We start from the raw sequence: 16576 nt of genomic DNA on the forward strand, positions 1-16576 counted from the left end.
AAACTAGAAAGTTCACTGCCATAGGCAACGAAGACAAGCTGTCTTGTAAAAAACGAAAGAATGAACATGGTGTGGATTTATCGGCGTTGGGTGATGCTGTAAAGATGATTGGCGACTGTTATGTATCAAATTTCAAAGAAGAGGACCACACCACCGCCGGCTTTTTTAACGTTATTAAAACCAGAGCTATCACACTCATATATGATTGGACAGTATAATTTATTATTAAATTATAATAAATTCATTAAATAATATGAAATATTTAATATACATTTTAAATATAAATTAAATAAAAACAAATTTGTATCATTATTAACGAGAACAAATAATATTTATTTTTTAAAAACATAAATTTTGATTCATTAAATTAAAAAAAAATTTAAAATATAATAAAAATTAAAATGAGATAGGATAATAAGAGTGATAAATTAGATTTCTATTAATTTTGTCTAAATCATCCAATTAAATAATTTTGATTAGATTTGATCGAATCTTATACCAAATTATTTTTTAGTGACAATCAAACCAAATTATAAATCGATTATTGATGAAACCGATCAATTTAATCCAATTTTGAATACAGTATAATTTTCAATTAAAATATCTTTGATGATTCATAAAAGTTGACGCAGCCCAGTGAAACTAAGTATATTTCCATGCAAAATATATATGAATTCTATTTTCATATCCATAATTCTAATATTTAAGAAACAAAATTCCAATTTTAGGTAAAATAAGATAAACTACTTGTATTCTTTCTTTGTATTATGTGATTGTTTATTTTATTAATTTTGTATATATATATTTTGTAATTCATTTATTGTCAAACCTATTATACTGATTAAAAAAAAAAAAAAGCAAGCTTTACTGCTATATTAGATTCCAATTATACCTATATATATACATATATATTTGGTTAGATTTGTAGAAAAAAGTTTCTTTGTCAAATGCTTGAAATTAGTTAAAAGTTTATTGTCGATTCTCTTGTACTATAGGCGGCTGTATCTTCTACGCGAAGACAAGCTTTTCTTTGTTTGATATAATAATTAAGGGGTATAATTCTACCAAAAAAGGCAACAGGTTATAGAACTGTTTTGGAGAGAAGGGCTAATGAGTATAGCGTGAAGAAAGAGAGAATCTATGTTGGTTGGTTTTCTTCAGTGTGCGTTAGTTAACTTGGAAAGGACATTGACTAACGTCCCCTTTAATTCAATTCTCCGTGAATTCCGCTGATAGCTCCCCTTAGAATTTCTCGCCGCTAAATTGACCCCAAATCTTTAAACAAATCAAGTTTAAGTAACAAAAGGGGCACATTGATCGAAGGATGAAACAATAGCACATGCAGATGAAGCCGGCTTGGTAAAGATGATTGGTCGTTGTTATGTATCAATTTCAAAGAAAAGGATCACGCCACCGTCTGCTTTTTTAACGTTATTAAAACCAGAGTTATCACACTCATTTATGATTGTATCGTCCAATTTATTATTAAATTATATCAAATATTTAATATATATTTTAAATATAAATCACACAAAATTGAGTAAAAATAAATTTGTATCATTATTAAAAAGAATAAAGTATATTTATTTTTTTAAAATATAAATTTTAATTCATGAAAATAAACAAATTCAAAAAATATAAGAAGAAATAAAATGAGCCAGGGTAATAAAACTCTGTTAAACTGGGTTTCTAGTTTTGATTAGGTTTGATCAAATCTTATATCAAACCAATTTTTAGTGACAATCAAATTAAATCATAAATTGATTCTCGATTAAATTGATCAATCTAATCAAAATTTGAATATAGTGTGATTTTTAATTAAAATATCTTTGATGACTCATAAAAGTTGATGCAACTCATAAAAGTTGACAGCTGTTCTAATAAAATTGGATCGAAGAATACAAAAAGGAAAGCACATGGGATCGAAGAATACAAAAAGGAAAGCACATGCAGTTGAATATTCTACAACGATGAAATAGCCGCCACAATTTATCCAGAGGTGAGAACAGACAAAACTTAAAAACATTCTTTAGATTACTGAAGCAGCATGTGCCGTCCATATTATAATCAAAGCTACAGTTTCATAAAATTCTATGATGTTATAGATATCTAAATTCTTCAATTGAAAATGACATATCTATGAATAATTAGTATAAATATCACCTGATGAAGAAAAGGTTACGGTAACAAGACTTTGTAAAATTTGACTCGATTGGTTTACCCTATTCATCAATTTTAGTCGAGTCTTAAATCAAATTAATTTTTGATGACCACCAGATTAGGTTATAAATTATTGTCCGATTGAATTGATTCAATATGATTTTTAAAAGGGTATGATTTTCAATAAAGACGAATTTGATGGTTCATAAAAATTAACGTGTTTGATGATTTTTTTTTTTTTTTTTTTGCTGATTCTGTCAAAGTTTTATTAATGTTATAATAAATTCATAAACTGGACGCACGTGAGCTGAACTCAGTGTGCACTCGAATTCACTTGTATTACAGGAGATCTTTCTTTGACATTTAAAAAACAAAGAGGGCCTACGCCTATCCCTATCCCACTCCTTTAGTCAACCGAAAAAGCATGCTAAAGGGTTGCTTTTTTAACAGTAATGTTACCATAATTATACCACCTGTCCTTAAAGGATGGTAACGGGGAGGGGCGGAAAGAGGACCTCAATCCTTATCTTTGTCTCCAGCATGTTCCTGTTATGGAGACAAAAATAATTCTCTGTTTTTTTCTTATAAAGAAAAATCTTCTCTTAATCTCCACAGAAAAAAATCTCCTCCTCGTATCTATAATAAAAATATCTTTTTTATACCTTCTAAATATAATATAAATATATTAAATAACAAAATTAAATAAAATTAAAATTAATTAACTATTTCAAATATCATAAATATAATATAGTAATTACTTTAATATGCACAACAAAAACTTAAATGAATTTGAAAAACATAAATAATTTAAAATTATAAAAATATATTAGTATTTTAAATAAATATATTAATATAAAATGACGAGAATGGGAGCAAGGAGGGGAAGGGTTGGGGCGGGGAGGGGACACATATATCCCCATCCCTGACATGTCCCCGATTGTGGGGATTTTTTTCGTCTCTATCCCCATCCCTGTCCCTTTTCCCGTTTCTATCAAAAAATTTCCTCTTCATTAGGGTCAAGCCTTTAAAATCGGACCCAAATTATCATCTCTACCTGTCCTAGAGGCTATCACGTTATTGAAGAAAAAATATAATTAGTAAACTACTTTCATACAATTATATTCTTTATAATAGGCCTAAAGATAAGATTAAAGGTAAAAACTTAAATACCCACATATGGTTTGAAAAACTAACACTTACCCTTCAAAATTAAGATAAGATTAAGGACAAAATCATCATTTAATAATAATATTTAATATTTATATCATTTTACCCTCTTAATTTGAAAAACTAACAATTTCACCCAAAATTAAGTTTTTAAAAGTGACATTTTCCCCCTACCTAGGGTTTCTAATTTCACCGGTAAATTTCCAATTAACGATGGCCGATCTCTCTCCCTTCTAGTGTCGTCATTCCCTCTGATGTTTAATATTGGACCGACGACGTCTAAATTCGATGAAATCTAGACGAAATTAGACAAAAAGTCAAAACTCTTCATCTGGATTTTTATCGTCCAGATGAAGTCAGTTTCGTTTGGATAACTATGATGGTCCAGATGAGGAGATCAGTCTCTTCTTAATTTTATCTTAAATATTATTGTTAAATGATGATTTTTCAAATTATGGGTGGGTATTTGGGTTTTTGAAAATTGGTGGGTGGAAATTGAGAATTCACTATACTTTGGGTGGGAACAAGTCTTTTGGCCTATTGTAAATGCAAAAACTGGATGAACGTGTGCACTCAAAGTCACTTGTGTTATAGGCAAGGAGCAATGTTATGTATATCTATTTTTGTTATATAATTCATGTATACAGTAATGTGTCATTATGTAATTAGATGATTTTAAAATATGTGTTATCATATGATAAAAACACATTAAATTATATGATCATACCTTATCTGTGTATATAAATTATGTATTAAAAATAAATATACATAATTTTATTATATAGGCAAGGCCCTGCGCCTACCCCGCTCCTTTGGTCGACAGAAAAAGCGTGTTAAACTGTTGATTTTTTTAAAGTAGTGTTACTATAAATATACGCACAACATCAGGCTACATTAGTTACCCCTTTCGAACAATGGCGGAGATATTCTGGAAGCTCCTAACAAGCACAGATGTAAAAGCGAGGTCAGTTAATCATCCATTTGTTGCTGTCTTTATATTTCTCATTCAAAACAACATAAGAAAAAGTTTGATCCCTACAAAGAAAACTCATCAACTTCTCTAACACATCAATTTCAAGGAAAATATATATTTGTTTGGGTTGCAGCATGTTGTATTTGCAGGATGTATATAGAATCATAAATATGAACTTTGATTGTCTTAGTTTTATTTTACAACAATTTATTAAGTTTAACAGTTTGATTTTACTGATAATTTTGAACCTTATCCAATAAACATATTTATGTAGGTTGACAATCCCAATTAGATGGTTGGAGCACTTTCCCCAGATTCCTGAGGGGTATCACTCAATAGAATTTACTGCAATAGACTTGGAAGGGTGTCCATGGCCTTTTCGTCTCTCTACCCGGACAAGGGGTGAATATGCAAAACCTGTTCTTGATGGAAGAGGTTGGCTTGCATTTGTAAGAGCCAAGTCTCTAAAGAAAGAGGATATAATAATTTTCTCAAGGGACGGAGATGAGGCCAATGCAGTGATATTTAGAATCAAGACAGTCAAAATTATACGGCTAATGGGTGAAGATATTCGAGTGTTTTTGTAGTATACCAGTTACTAATTTTATTTGCTTCAATCAAATTATATGTATAATTTGTATATAAATAATAATATATTATTATATGATTAAATATTATTTTTAATTATTTAATTATATAATAATATATTATTATTTATAAATAAAATTATATATAAAATTACACATATAATATACCTTTTATGTTCTGTGTGCTTTTTACTGTTTTCTGTTTTTGATGTATTATGTGTTTACTTTCCCGTTTTGTTTTTATGTATTCTGTTGTGATGGCTTAAAAGTAAAAAATTGATAAGTTACCAATTAAATAGCACAGAAACTTATAATAGTATGCGTTTTTATATTTCAAAAATGTTTCTGTTTTCGAAACTCTTCGAAACTTCTAGAAAACGTTTCAGGTCATTTTAAAATTTTTTAAAAATTTTGAAACATATTTATTTTAGAAGAAAAATCATAAAATTGATTAAACACATATCTTTTATATTTTCAAACTGAAAATGTCTTTAAATCTCATATTAAATTCATCTTCTCTCTACTTTTTGATGTGTTACTTATCTCTTTCCGGACATATTATATAGATTGGTATGTATTATTATTATTTTTTCAAATATCTACATCCATTTATTTAAGAACAATTTACAATAGATTCTATGATTCTATTTTATAGTATTCTTTCTCTTTATTCTTTTTTTATTGTTTATTTTTATATTATATAAGTTTATGTATTTTTACTATAAAAAATTTAATATTTATAAAAAAAACTCTTATATTTTTCATGTTTGTAAGTTTTCACACCTTTCTGTTTTCTATATTTAAAAAAAAAAGCATTTCCACGAACCAACACAATCAATAGAAAAGCGGCGAAGTATTTCGAGCGGTGGAGGACGTCGGAGTAGAGGTAGACCTAGACCTCTTCTTTGGCAGAAGATTCAACAGTGAAAGGGGAAGACGAATCCACGCAGTTTGATACGTCGGAGGAAACGGAATGGTCGGCGCTGCAGTGGTCGTTGAAGGAGGAAACGGATTTGATACGTCGGAGTTTCACAGAGGATTCGGACCGGATCGTGTCTGTGGAGTGGCGCGTTGAGGTCGTGGTGAGGCACGCGCTGTCGTTTTTTGGTGTTCGTCGGGATCATTCGTCACTACTGCTTGTTCTACTCGTTAATATTGCGGCCAACGTTGCGGAACGACAAGAAAACGGCGTCGTTAACAGTGATATTGGTAATGATTTTGATTTCGTTTCTAACGAAAGGAAGGGTTCTGAGTACGCTTCATCTTTTTATCGTAAGGTTTGTAACTTCTTCTGCTTGTGAGATTTTGCTAAAGAAACAGCCCTCCAAGCCTTAAACACAATCATCCAACTCCACTTTGAGAAAACTCTGGAGAAAAAATGAGCCATTGACCTCCAAAAACATGTAGCTTCACAAACTCTTCCTTCTCTTCTTCATTTTCCTGAGCCTTGTCTTCATGGCCCAGGCTCAGTCCCCCCGCCTCCAATGCCGCCACTTCTAGGTCCCCATCACGCTACTCTCCCTCGCCCACCTGATCTTCTATGTTTTCGTGGCTCAAACTCTCAGGTGCATCAACGGATTCAAGAGCCAAAAGAGGTGCCACAAGTTAAATCGGGGTTTGGCGACTGAGAAGCTGAGGAGGATAAAAATGAGAATGACTGTGGTTTTTGTTGAATGAAGTAGATGGTGGGTATGAAAGTAGTCTAAGGAAGTTACAAGAATTTGCTTTTGCGGTAGTCAACTAACGGAAGACATTAATTGAAAGAAAGGTGGCACTTTCAAGTTTTCAAATAGTTTGACAATATGTCAAACTTTGGGTGAGAATAAGTCTTTTGGCCATTTTCTTACCCAAAAAAATAAAATAAAATTAGCCCTATTTGTGGAGGTTTAAACGATTTTAGCTTGCACTCTATAATTACACAAATATGTCCATTAAAATATGATTGGATAATTTTACCTCAATATAAAGAAAATTTTTATTGAAGTTGATCTATATTCAAATATAAAATCTAACAAGTTAAGATTGAGAACTTATGGATAAAATCACTGTTAGTAAGTTTTTTTTTTTTTTTTAACAAAATGAGTATGTGTAAAAGTTGCAAAAATTCCAAGATTGAGATCATTGTCTCCCTCTTGAGCATCATTGAAAGTTACATGTCTTCCTCTTTTTCTTGATTATGTAAAAGAAATATCATCATCCATTTAATGAGATGATGAAACTTTATATAACTACTTCACGGTATAATGATCTGACCTCTCAAAATTGGTTGTACAAGTGCATGAATGGGGTACCCTTGTAACAAAAAAGACTTCACTTTCACTAACCATTCTCACTATAGACAGATGAAGAACAACAACAATAAAAAAAAATTAAAAAAGATAACTTGATCGAGAAGCCAAAAAATGGTTCAAGTGAATTAACCCATGCAATCTTTCAATCAATTAGTACAACCCCATAGCCAACAAAGTTGAAAGCACGAGAAAATATTAATCTTTTCATCGTGAAGCCCATAGTCACAATTTGCTCCTTTGGTTGGATCTTACTGGCAAATCCCTCCCTTATCTTTAAATAAGCTATGTTGACTGCATAAGCATCTTATCTCTATTAGATCTATCTTTTAATTCTTTGGGTGTCACGGTCTCATGCTCAACACTCGTATGGAAGCTCTTCAACTTCCAAGACCCCAACAAGACCCTTGGCCACATCGCTCAATCTTTATTCTAGCAGTGGTGCTCCACTGTATGCTCCTTTTCGACACTACTCGTTTTCTTCAATTTTATTCTACATTCATTCCAATAATTAAGGGTAAAAGATTAATATATAATTGAAGGTAACTGTTTATACTCGTAGAATTGACAAAGGAGTGAAAAAATAAGCTTTTAAAACTTAAAGGAGTGACAAGTGATTTCAATAAACTTTCGGTGGGAAATAGTGATTTGCCGTACAAGAAAATACATTCAATTCAATGATCAGGAAATATCAATTGAAGTTAGACTTGAATCAAGGATTTGGTGAGGTGTATACAGTAAAAACCACTTGATGGCTTAATAGAACGTCGATTTCGATCATTAATTAGTCGTCGCTCTAGGTCAAGAAGTACTGTTTATATGGAGAACCAAATATGCCATTTCCCGAAGCATTTAGATTGAAAAAATATGAATGAGTTGTGTTTCTCATATTTGTAAATTCATATATAAAATATTAATATTTATATTAGTATACAATGAGATATGAAAAAGAAAAAATCAAAAAATTAATTTTTTTAACTGTTGAATCTTTATAATTGATTAATTTTTTGACTTGATTAGTGAGATTGTTTTATCTTTGTAATTGATTGATAATTTCTGGTTTGATCGATGAGTGATAATCTTGATTCTTTTTGCTTGATTATTAATGATTGTTTGTTTAATTCTTACTTGATTGATAATATATAAGATATTTTCAACAAAGATAAAGAAGATAAGAATGGAAAACTAACTTGTCATTTGGTCCAACTAATGAACCAAGCTAATTGAAGGCAAGACTTGATAAAAGAAAATGGATTGGCCATTCCAATCTTTCTTATTGACGATAATTTTCCTGAGCAAAAGTTATGTCCATTTCCTAGTCATTGACGCTTGTTAACGAGATGAAACTGTAGGGTTAAACAATATAATACGGCATCTTACACATCAATTGATAACAGAGGCATGCATGAGGTCATGCATAAATCATATCTATATGGACCATTTGACTATCCATAGAACTATTCACTCATCAGTAGAATTAACCATCCAAAATAATGGCCATTTTTCTTTCTTTCTACTATAATAACCGTCCAAACTTTTTTTTTTTATGAGTTCGCTGCTTCCTTTTCTTTAGTTACCCTAAGTCAGGTGAGACACAGTTCAATTGGCTTATTAACTCCCAAGTGTAGACTAAAGACTATAGATTGTTAAAATTTTACAGGTTGCACTGCAAATTCAATCAAATTGTTGCAAAGATCAAGAATAATGTCAATTCGTAATCACGATAAGAAGATCAAAGATTTTTACAAAAATTTTGCTTATGATCTAAATCAGTGGCCATATGGCTATTTCCCATCTTCGAGTTTGAAAATTTTATTTTTCCAACCATCCAACAAAATTAGACCTTAGTTTTAAAAGTTAAAAAGGATTTTTGTTATTTTATACCATATATAATTAAGTAATATCACTTACACCTCCAATTTTACAAAAAAAAATATTTTTTTTTAACTACTTTTTGATTTTTCGTCAAAAACTTTGAGTCCAAGACTCTCCAATCTGAGCTAGAGTGCATCTTCTCCACATATGGAAGGATAAAGCGAGTTGACATTAAAGAAGTTATTTAAAACAAAGTGCATTTTGGTATTTTATTAACTTAATAAAAAATTTAATAAATTTTACTAACACAGGTTTCATTAAAGTTTGAGTGGGAAAGAGAAAACAAATATAAACAAATTTTTTTACATTAAAATAAAATTTTGCGTATGCCATTTTTGTTTCCTTTGATGTTCTCTAATGGCCACGACTCTTTTTTTTTTCCTATTATCGTGTTGCAAATCTTATAGAAAAACGCTGAGCTGAGTCTATTGTCAGTATTCATTGGCTGCATTGAGACCAAGGTCATCAGTGTGCTTGCCAAAACCTGCAGGTATCCAAAGGGTTTTCTATCATACGATTATCAAAATTAGGTGAAGATAATTTAATTCTTACTTTACAGAAATATATATAGGACTGAATACATTGATGCATTTAAGTATTAAAATATCTATAATTGCGAAAACAACTCAAAAGGTTTTTATTATTTTTGACTTTATCTCTGCTAGATTTGACAATATTCATGTACTTCAACGCTGGTAGTTGGGGCAATGAACTAAAATTAGTTGAACGTTAAAATAGAAACGGGGCATTAATTAAAGAAAGGTACATTGATGTATGCAATTTTATATATATATATATAAAATTGCATACATCAATGCACCTTTCTTTAATTAATGCCCCGTTTCTATTTTAACGTTCAACTATATATATATATATAAAATAAAATAATGTATATATACAAATGATATGTTGTGACTGAAAAGCTGCTACCGAAAGCCTTTAATGGAAACTTTGGCTTTGCCATTAAGACCACGATTGCACTCATATTACTTCATATCTTTATCTTCCCTGACTATATTAGGTTTCCTATTGCTCTAAGAGGTAAACATGCGAAACCAAGTGAGGTTCTCAAGTTGCAGTGGTGTGACATTTGAGATTAAGCCTCGTGCTGATCCATTTGCCATCACTGCGGCAACAGAAGATGAGACCAACACCAGCAAGAAGTTCTGGCCTTCATGGAATATTTATGGCAACTCCTCTAAAATGTTCCCTTCTTCGATACAAAAATCTGTGAGCCGAGCCAGTCGCCTCTTCTGTGATCTTGACAATGATTTAGCAGACGTTGATAGTGATGAAGGCCGTATCACTCTGCAAAAATTAGAGGAAGGGAAAAACGAAGAGAAAGACCACAAACCAATCATTCCATTGGCTAGCAAACGAGAGCAACCAACAAAAGCTGCACGTAAGCAAGAATCAAGGTTGTCGGTAATTTTGCTTGATCAAGGGTTATTCACGGTTTACAAGCGACTGTTTGCAGTTTTCTTAATCCTGAACATTACTGCTTTGGTTCTTGCAGTCACTGGTAATTTCCCATATGCCAGATATAGAGCTGCCTTTTTTTCCATTGCAAATATTCTTGCTTTGACATTATGCAGGAGCGAAGCCTTCTTGCGAATTGTATTTTGGCTCGCGGTCAAAATATTGGGGAGGTCTCGGGTTTCTCTCTCTATAAAAACCGCTACCACTTCTTTGCTTCAGAGTCTTGGCGGTATACATAGTAGTTGTGGAATTTCATCAGTTTTCTGGCTTATTTATGCTTTAGTCCTCACGCTCAAAGTCAGAGAAAACACTTCTCCAGAGATCATAGGCGTGGCCAGTGCTGTTCTTTCTCTTCTCTGTCTGTCCCCATTGGCTGCATTCCCTCTTCTTCGTCATCTCCATCACAATGTGTTCGAAAGGATTCATAGGTTTGCAGGATGGACTGCGCTTGGTCTCTTGTGGGCATTTGTTATCCTTACAATCTCTTATGACCCGAAAACAAAGTCCTACAGAAATGAACTTGGTTCAACGCTTATCAAACAGCAAGAGTTTTGGTTCACCGCTGCCATAACAGTACTAATTATTCTACCCTGGTTGACAGTGAGACGCATACCTGTTGAGGTCTCTTCTCCTTCAGGTCATGCCTCTATCATTAAATTTGAAGGGGGACTCAAAGCCGGTATATTAGGAAGGATTAGTCCATCGCCATTTTCGGAATGGCACGCTTTTGGTATTATTTCTGACGGGAAAACACAACACATGATGCTCGCTGGAGCAGTTGGTGACTTTACAAAGTCCTTAGTGTCAAACCCACCAAGCCATTTGTGGGTTCGCCAGGTGCACTTTGCGGGCCTGCCTTATCTAACAAACTTGTACGAGAGGATTCTGTTGGTTGCAACAGGTTCTGGGATTTGCGTGTTTCTATCGTTCTTGTTGCAGCCATGTAGGGCTAATGTTTGTTTAGTTTGGGTGACTAAAGGGATTGAACAAAACTTTGGTAAAGAAATTATGCAGATGGTAAGTGGGCATCCCAAAGACAAAGTGATATTGCATGACACGGCTGTGTTTGGTCGTCCAAATGTGTCTCAAATGAGCGTAGATGCTGCTAAAAGATGGGGAGCTCAAGTCGTTATTGTTACAAGCAATCCAGAAGGCAGCAGAGATGTTGTCAATGCGTGCAAGTCTGCAGGAATTCCAGCCTTCGGTCCCATTTGGGATTCTTGATTTTTTATCTCTTTATCTTCCGGACGGTAACTGCACAATTTACTCGCATAAGTTACATTCACGCAGTATCATATGATTGTGTCTCGTCTTCCGCCTTTAAAATCCTTAATCATATAATAATATATTATTTAAATATTTAATTAAATATTATAATATCATAATTTTTATAAATATAATTTAAATTGTATTATATTTACAAATAATAGGTACAAACTTAAATATAAATAATAATATATCATATAATAATAATGAAATATTATTTTATTTTTAATTTAAAATCATACAATCACATAATAATATATTTTCATTTCTACATAAATTTGTATTTATTATTTATATTTATAAATTTATAATTTTTGTTATCTACGGAAGCTGTTCATATTTTAATGTTTTTAGGTGCTTCACTTGTAAACAAACAAGGTTATTAAAATAGTTAATTGTTAAATAATTAATAAGAAATCCCATTTAGTTTATACAACTGAAACTTGAATGTCTTTTTTTCATATGTTTGATGCGATAATTGCATCATCTACCTTTTGACTCATCATGATCGACTTTCATTAGACAAATAGCCTTTCTTCACTTATTATACGTTTTAATCACTTAGAGTGAGACGACAATACATTGATGTCGTCTTCCATTATACACGTAAATGCAACTCCGAAGTAATTTTTTTTTCTTTTGATAAATACTTGTTTGACCTAATAAAATAAACTAAGGTAAATTTGACAAACCAAATTCAAATAGGTGATCAAATTTTTCCTCATCAAATTTACAAAGTAAATGTGATAAAATATATAGTGCATTTGAAATGATTTTCGGAAAGGTATTTATTATTTGTTTTTCTTAACAAAAATAAACTCATTTGAGGAAGATGTTGAATAAACAAGACCATAATAATTAACAAAATTCCATGTCGTTGGATCAAAGTAAATTATTCAGATTATTAATTAAATTAATCTTATTTGAAAAGTATAAACGATTTGAGCTAAAATTATAGAATTATACAGATAAATCTATTAGAATAAGATTGGATAATTTTATTTTAATATAAAAAAGATTTTGATCAAAGCTGACCCATTTTCAAACTAAAACCCAACAAATTAAGATAGAGAAAGTCAAAATCACTCTTTGAAAAGATTTTTTCCGAACAAAAATGAGTATATGGGAAAGTTGCATAAATAACAAGATGGGATGATTTTTTCCCTCTTGAGTATCATCGAAGATTGCATGTTCCCTTCTTCCTCGTGGTTATGTAAAAGAAAGGGTAGTGGACAAATGTGAGGCTTTCATGGTGAAACTTAGTGGTTTGGGGATGAACCATACCCGCTACAGATTGATAAGAAGCAACAAAAAAGTTGAGAAGCCAAAAAACGGGTGAAAAACCTATCCATGTAACATTGACAAATGTATTAGTTTTTACTAATGAAACTGACAAATGGATGGAAAAATCGACTTTTAAACTTAAAAGGTTAAAACTTGTCATTTCAACAAAGTTGGTGTGGGAAATAGTCACTCGGCGGACTAAAAAACATTCGATTTAATGATCAGGAAATATCAACAAAAATTGGTCGAGAATCAAGATATGGTGTGCTGCATACATTAAGCAATTGGCAGCTATTGTTTTTAATTGCAATGGCCATGGGTGCTGAGGTTTTGGGTTTGACAGAATTTATTCATTAAACATTTCAAATATAGACATGGGCTTTATTTGCACAAACTAATTAAGAGAATGTCCGCACGTAAACATAATCACATAACTACGAACATTCCATAAAATTACAATATAAATAACTTATTTAAAGATTCGAGTGAAGTCGAATTCAAAAGCTGGTTTCGTTGGACTGTTAAGAGGTAAATAAACATACTGGTAGTCCCTTAAAGGTCGTTATGAAGCTTGTGGTCAAAGTGAAGGAGTTAAAAAACCGCCATTGATTAAGCCATCGGCAATAGAGCGATATGCAGCTTCTGTCAAGTGAATTCCATCCCAATTCGCATAAGTAGATGGATCTCCACAAGCTTTTGATCCAGTGTGACCGCACCTTGCTGAATAATTAAAATTGTATGGCCCACCTCCTCCACAGCAAGCTGTTAGGGTTCCCCCAGTAAACCCTGCACATCAATGCAGCCCTTGCTATAATCTACCATATAATTTAATGCAAAACCTCAGTCTCGATTCATTGATATGAGATGTTGTTGAAGTTAGATGGAACCTATTTATTATACCAGCCAAAGATCGGTTAAAGTTTGATGGAAGGACTGGGTGTTAACTAGGAAGCGCAGAAATGCATCACAAAGTGCCTTTTTGCTTTTTTGAAACGCCTAGAAATTGGTCTGAAATATTTTGAAGGCGTTTTGGAAATATAAAATAATTTAAAATGCATTTCTTCTCCTCATTTTTTAATTGATTAAAAATCAATTTCAAGTTTTACTCTTTTTAACAATTTTGAACCCTAACTTTAGATTGAATTTCATCTACTCTCCTCTTTGGCTCATAAAGCCTCCTCTCGGACATGTCAAAACCCATCTCCTTTTCATCTTTGGTTTCTCCAATTATCACCAAATGCTCGAAAATCAGCTTCATCAGGTTGATATATGTTGTTTATTTAATTATCAATTGATTTATAGTTTATTAACTGCACACTTCATTAAAATTAAAAAGTTATTTTATTTTTTTTTAAGAAATACGAGTAGTTATTTAATTTTTTTTATAAAATTTAGTATTTATTAAAAAAATCCTATATTTTTTTTATTTATACATGTTTACAGTTTCTATTTTTATATTTTTTAGAAAATATGTTTCAACGTTTTTGTTTTTGCCTTTTTGTATCCATGCTTGAGAGAGGGTGTTAAAGTAACTCACCATATGTTTTAGGTGCATGAAAGAAACGCATGGCAGCTCCATAATAGTCGGCGTAAATAATCTTAGCATGAGGATGCTTTAGTCTTAACGTCTGCAATGCATCCTTGAGCTTATTGTTATGATACTTAGCAAAAGCATTGTATGCCTTCAAACACCCATTTCTTGAATCGTAATCAGCTTTGTTAGGGCTTTGGAACAAGGTCATGCATACAGCCGAGCACCCCACCGGTAAATTTCCTGGCACCACAAGCTCCACTGCCCCTTCCTCTATCAACATCTATCCAATTTTCCCAGAAAAAGAAACATTAAAATGATTAAAAGAAACTCTTGTAGTTTCATATAATCTGTTTGTAAGTAATTACTTACACTGATGGCCTTAGTAATTGCTTCAACAACTAGAGGTACAGATGCTTTAAGTTGAACAACGTTTTCACCGACAAAGGCGTGGTAATTATAGTCATTTCCACCGATCTCGCCCACAAAAAACAGTGATTTCTTCAAGTAGTTGTCACAATCTGAGATGACAAAAAAATTCAATGAAAAGATAAATGAATAAATGGTTAATATAATTGAGAGTAACTGATTAGGGTTTGGAGATTTTGACCTTGTTTGGTAGTGCAAAGGGAGCTCTTGAGCTTCTTGAACCAACCAATCTGTACAGACAAGGAAGCATTTGTCCACAAAAGACTTCTAAGTTTTGGCTCATTGAAAAATTCTTTGTCAAGTGCGGTTGCTCCAGAAACAGCAAAATTCACTCCATGTCGGGGAGTTTGGCCTTTGCTTAGTGCTAGATATGGTGGTAAATATGGCAACCGAAATGCCTCAGCTACGTGCAGTTCAATTATCAGCATAATCGATTAATATAGTTCCTTTTATACTAAATTCCATAGAAAATAAGGGAGAGATAAGTTACCAACAAAATCAATGATAAGACGTCCGTCTGAGCACCGCCCTGTTGGGTGTTTAAAGAAGGTTTCACCATAGGGAAGCTTTCCGATGACTGGATATGCAAGGGCACCAGACAGAAGGAAATTTCCGGTGTCACTCAGAGAGTCACCAAAATTAAAGATTGCCTCATAACGTCGAGGACTTGCGGATGAAACTGGGACCAGGCAACAGAAAGCAAATAAGAGAAAAATTTTCATGATGATAATGCAATGGAAATTATCACCATGCAAATTAGATATTGTTGCTTTCAGAGTTTGAAATCACAACGTCCTATTGATCTGATTTGACTATATAATAGGAATATTGGTGGAGCCTTAATTGCAGGGAACCTTCAACCAGAATTTGAGTATTATTAATTAAGAATATAACACGAATCAGTTTATAGATGTTTTAGTTGTGTTTTGATTATTGACTCCCATTATTTACACTAACAAATTGTACCTGCACTCATAACCAGCTAGGAAATAGTTTTACAGCAAGATTATCGAAGTTAGGTGAGGATACTTTAGTCCTCACTCGACCAATATGTATAGCATTGGGTACATTGATGAGCTTAAAGTAGTAACATATCCATAATTTTGAAGACAGTTCAGAAGTTTTTATTATTTCTAGCTTTGATTCAAGGTAGATATGACAATATTTATGTTCTTCGACTCTGGTAGTTGAGGTATTGAACTAAAATTGGTTGAGAGTTCAAAAAGATACGAGGCATTAATAAAAGAGAGGTACATTGATGTAACTTTGCAATTACTTTATTTTGTGTTTGTTGTTGAAATGCCCGCACCAATTATTAGCTTTTCGGTGCATAGACAGTTTTTTTTTTTTAAAACCATGTTCGAATTGATACGTCATTTCGAAACTGAATCACCCACACTAAATAATTCAAGGATTTGATCTTAATGTGACACCATAAGTCCCAATTGTCACTCAAACTACTATATATAGTGTTATATAATACTAAATTTTATGAGATTAGAAATGTGAACATATTTGGAACAGATTTGGTGACAAA

At 32.2% G+C, this 16576-nt stretch overlaps 2 protein-coding genes across 2 annotated transcripts; one reads left to right on the forward strand and one right to left on the reverse strand.

Annotated features, from left to right (window-relative positions):
• The first annotated feature begins 10097 nt into the window (after positions 1–10097).
• Positions 10098–11809, forward strand: LOC123218879 (adenylate-forming reductase 06235-like). The gene is made up of 3 exons (XM_044640534.1): positions 10098–10891; positions 10958–11483; positions 11544–11809. The coding sequence occupies exons 1-3, from the start codon at positions 10098–10100 to the stop codon at positions 11751–11753; spliced, it is 1530 nt and encodes a 509-aa protein (XP_044496469.1). The 3' UTR covers positions 11754–11809.
• Positions 11810–13407: 1598 nt separating this feature from the next.
• On the reverse strand, positions 13408–15822 carry LOC123217930 (GDSL esterase/lipase At5g45910). Its single transcript, XM_044639018.1, has 5 exons — positions 15530–15822; positions 15221–15442; positions 14983–15131; positions 14617–14893; positions 13408–13865 (listed from the first exon to the last, which is right to left on the reverse strand). The coding sequence occupies exons 1-5, from the start codon at positions 15759–15761 to the stop codon at positions 13657–13659; spliced, it is 1089 nt and encodes a 362-aa protein (XP_044494953.1). The 5' UTR covers positions 15762–15822; the 3' UTR covers positions 13408–13656.
• Positions 15823–16576: the final 754 nt, after the last annotated feature.

The sequence above is a fragment of the Mangifera indica genome, chromosome 6, assembly GCF_011075055.1.
Source record: "Mangifera indica cultivar Alphonso chromosome 6, CATAS_Mindica_2.1, whole genome shotgun sequence".
In the NCBI taxonomy this organism is placed as follows: Eukaryota; Viridiplantae; Streptophyta; class Magnoliopsida; order Sapindales; family Anacardiaceae; genus Mangifera; species Mangifera indica.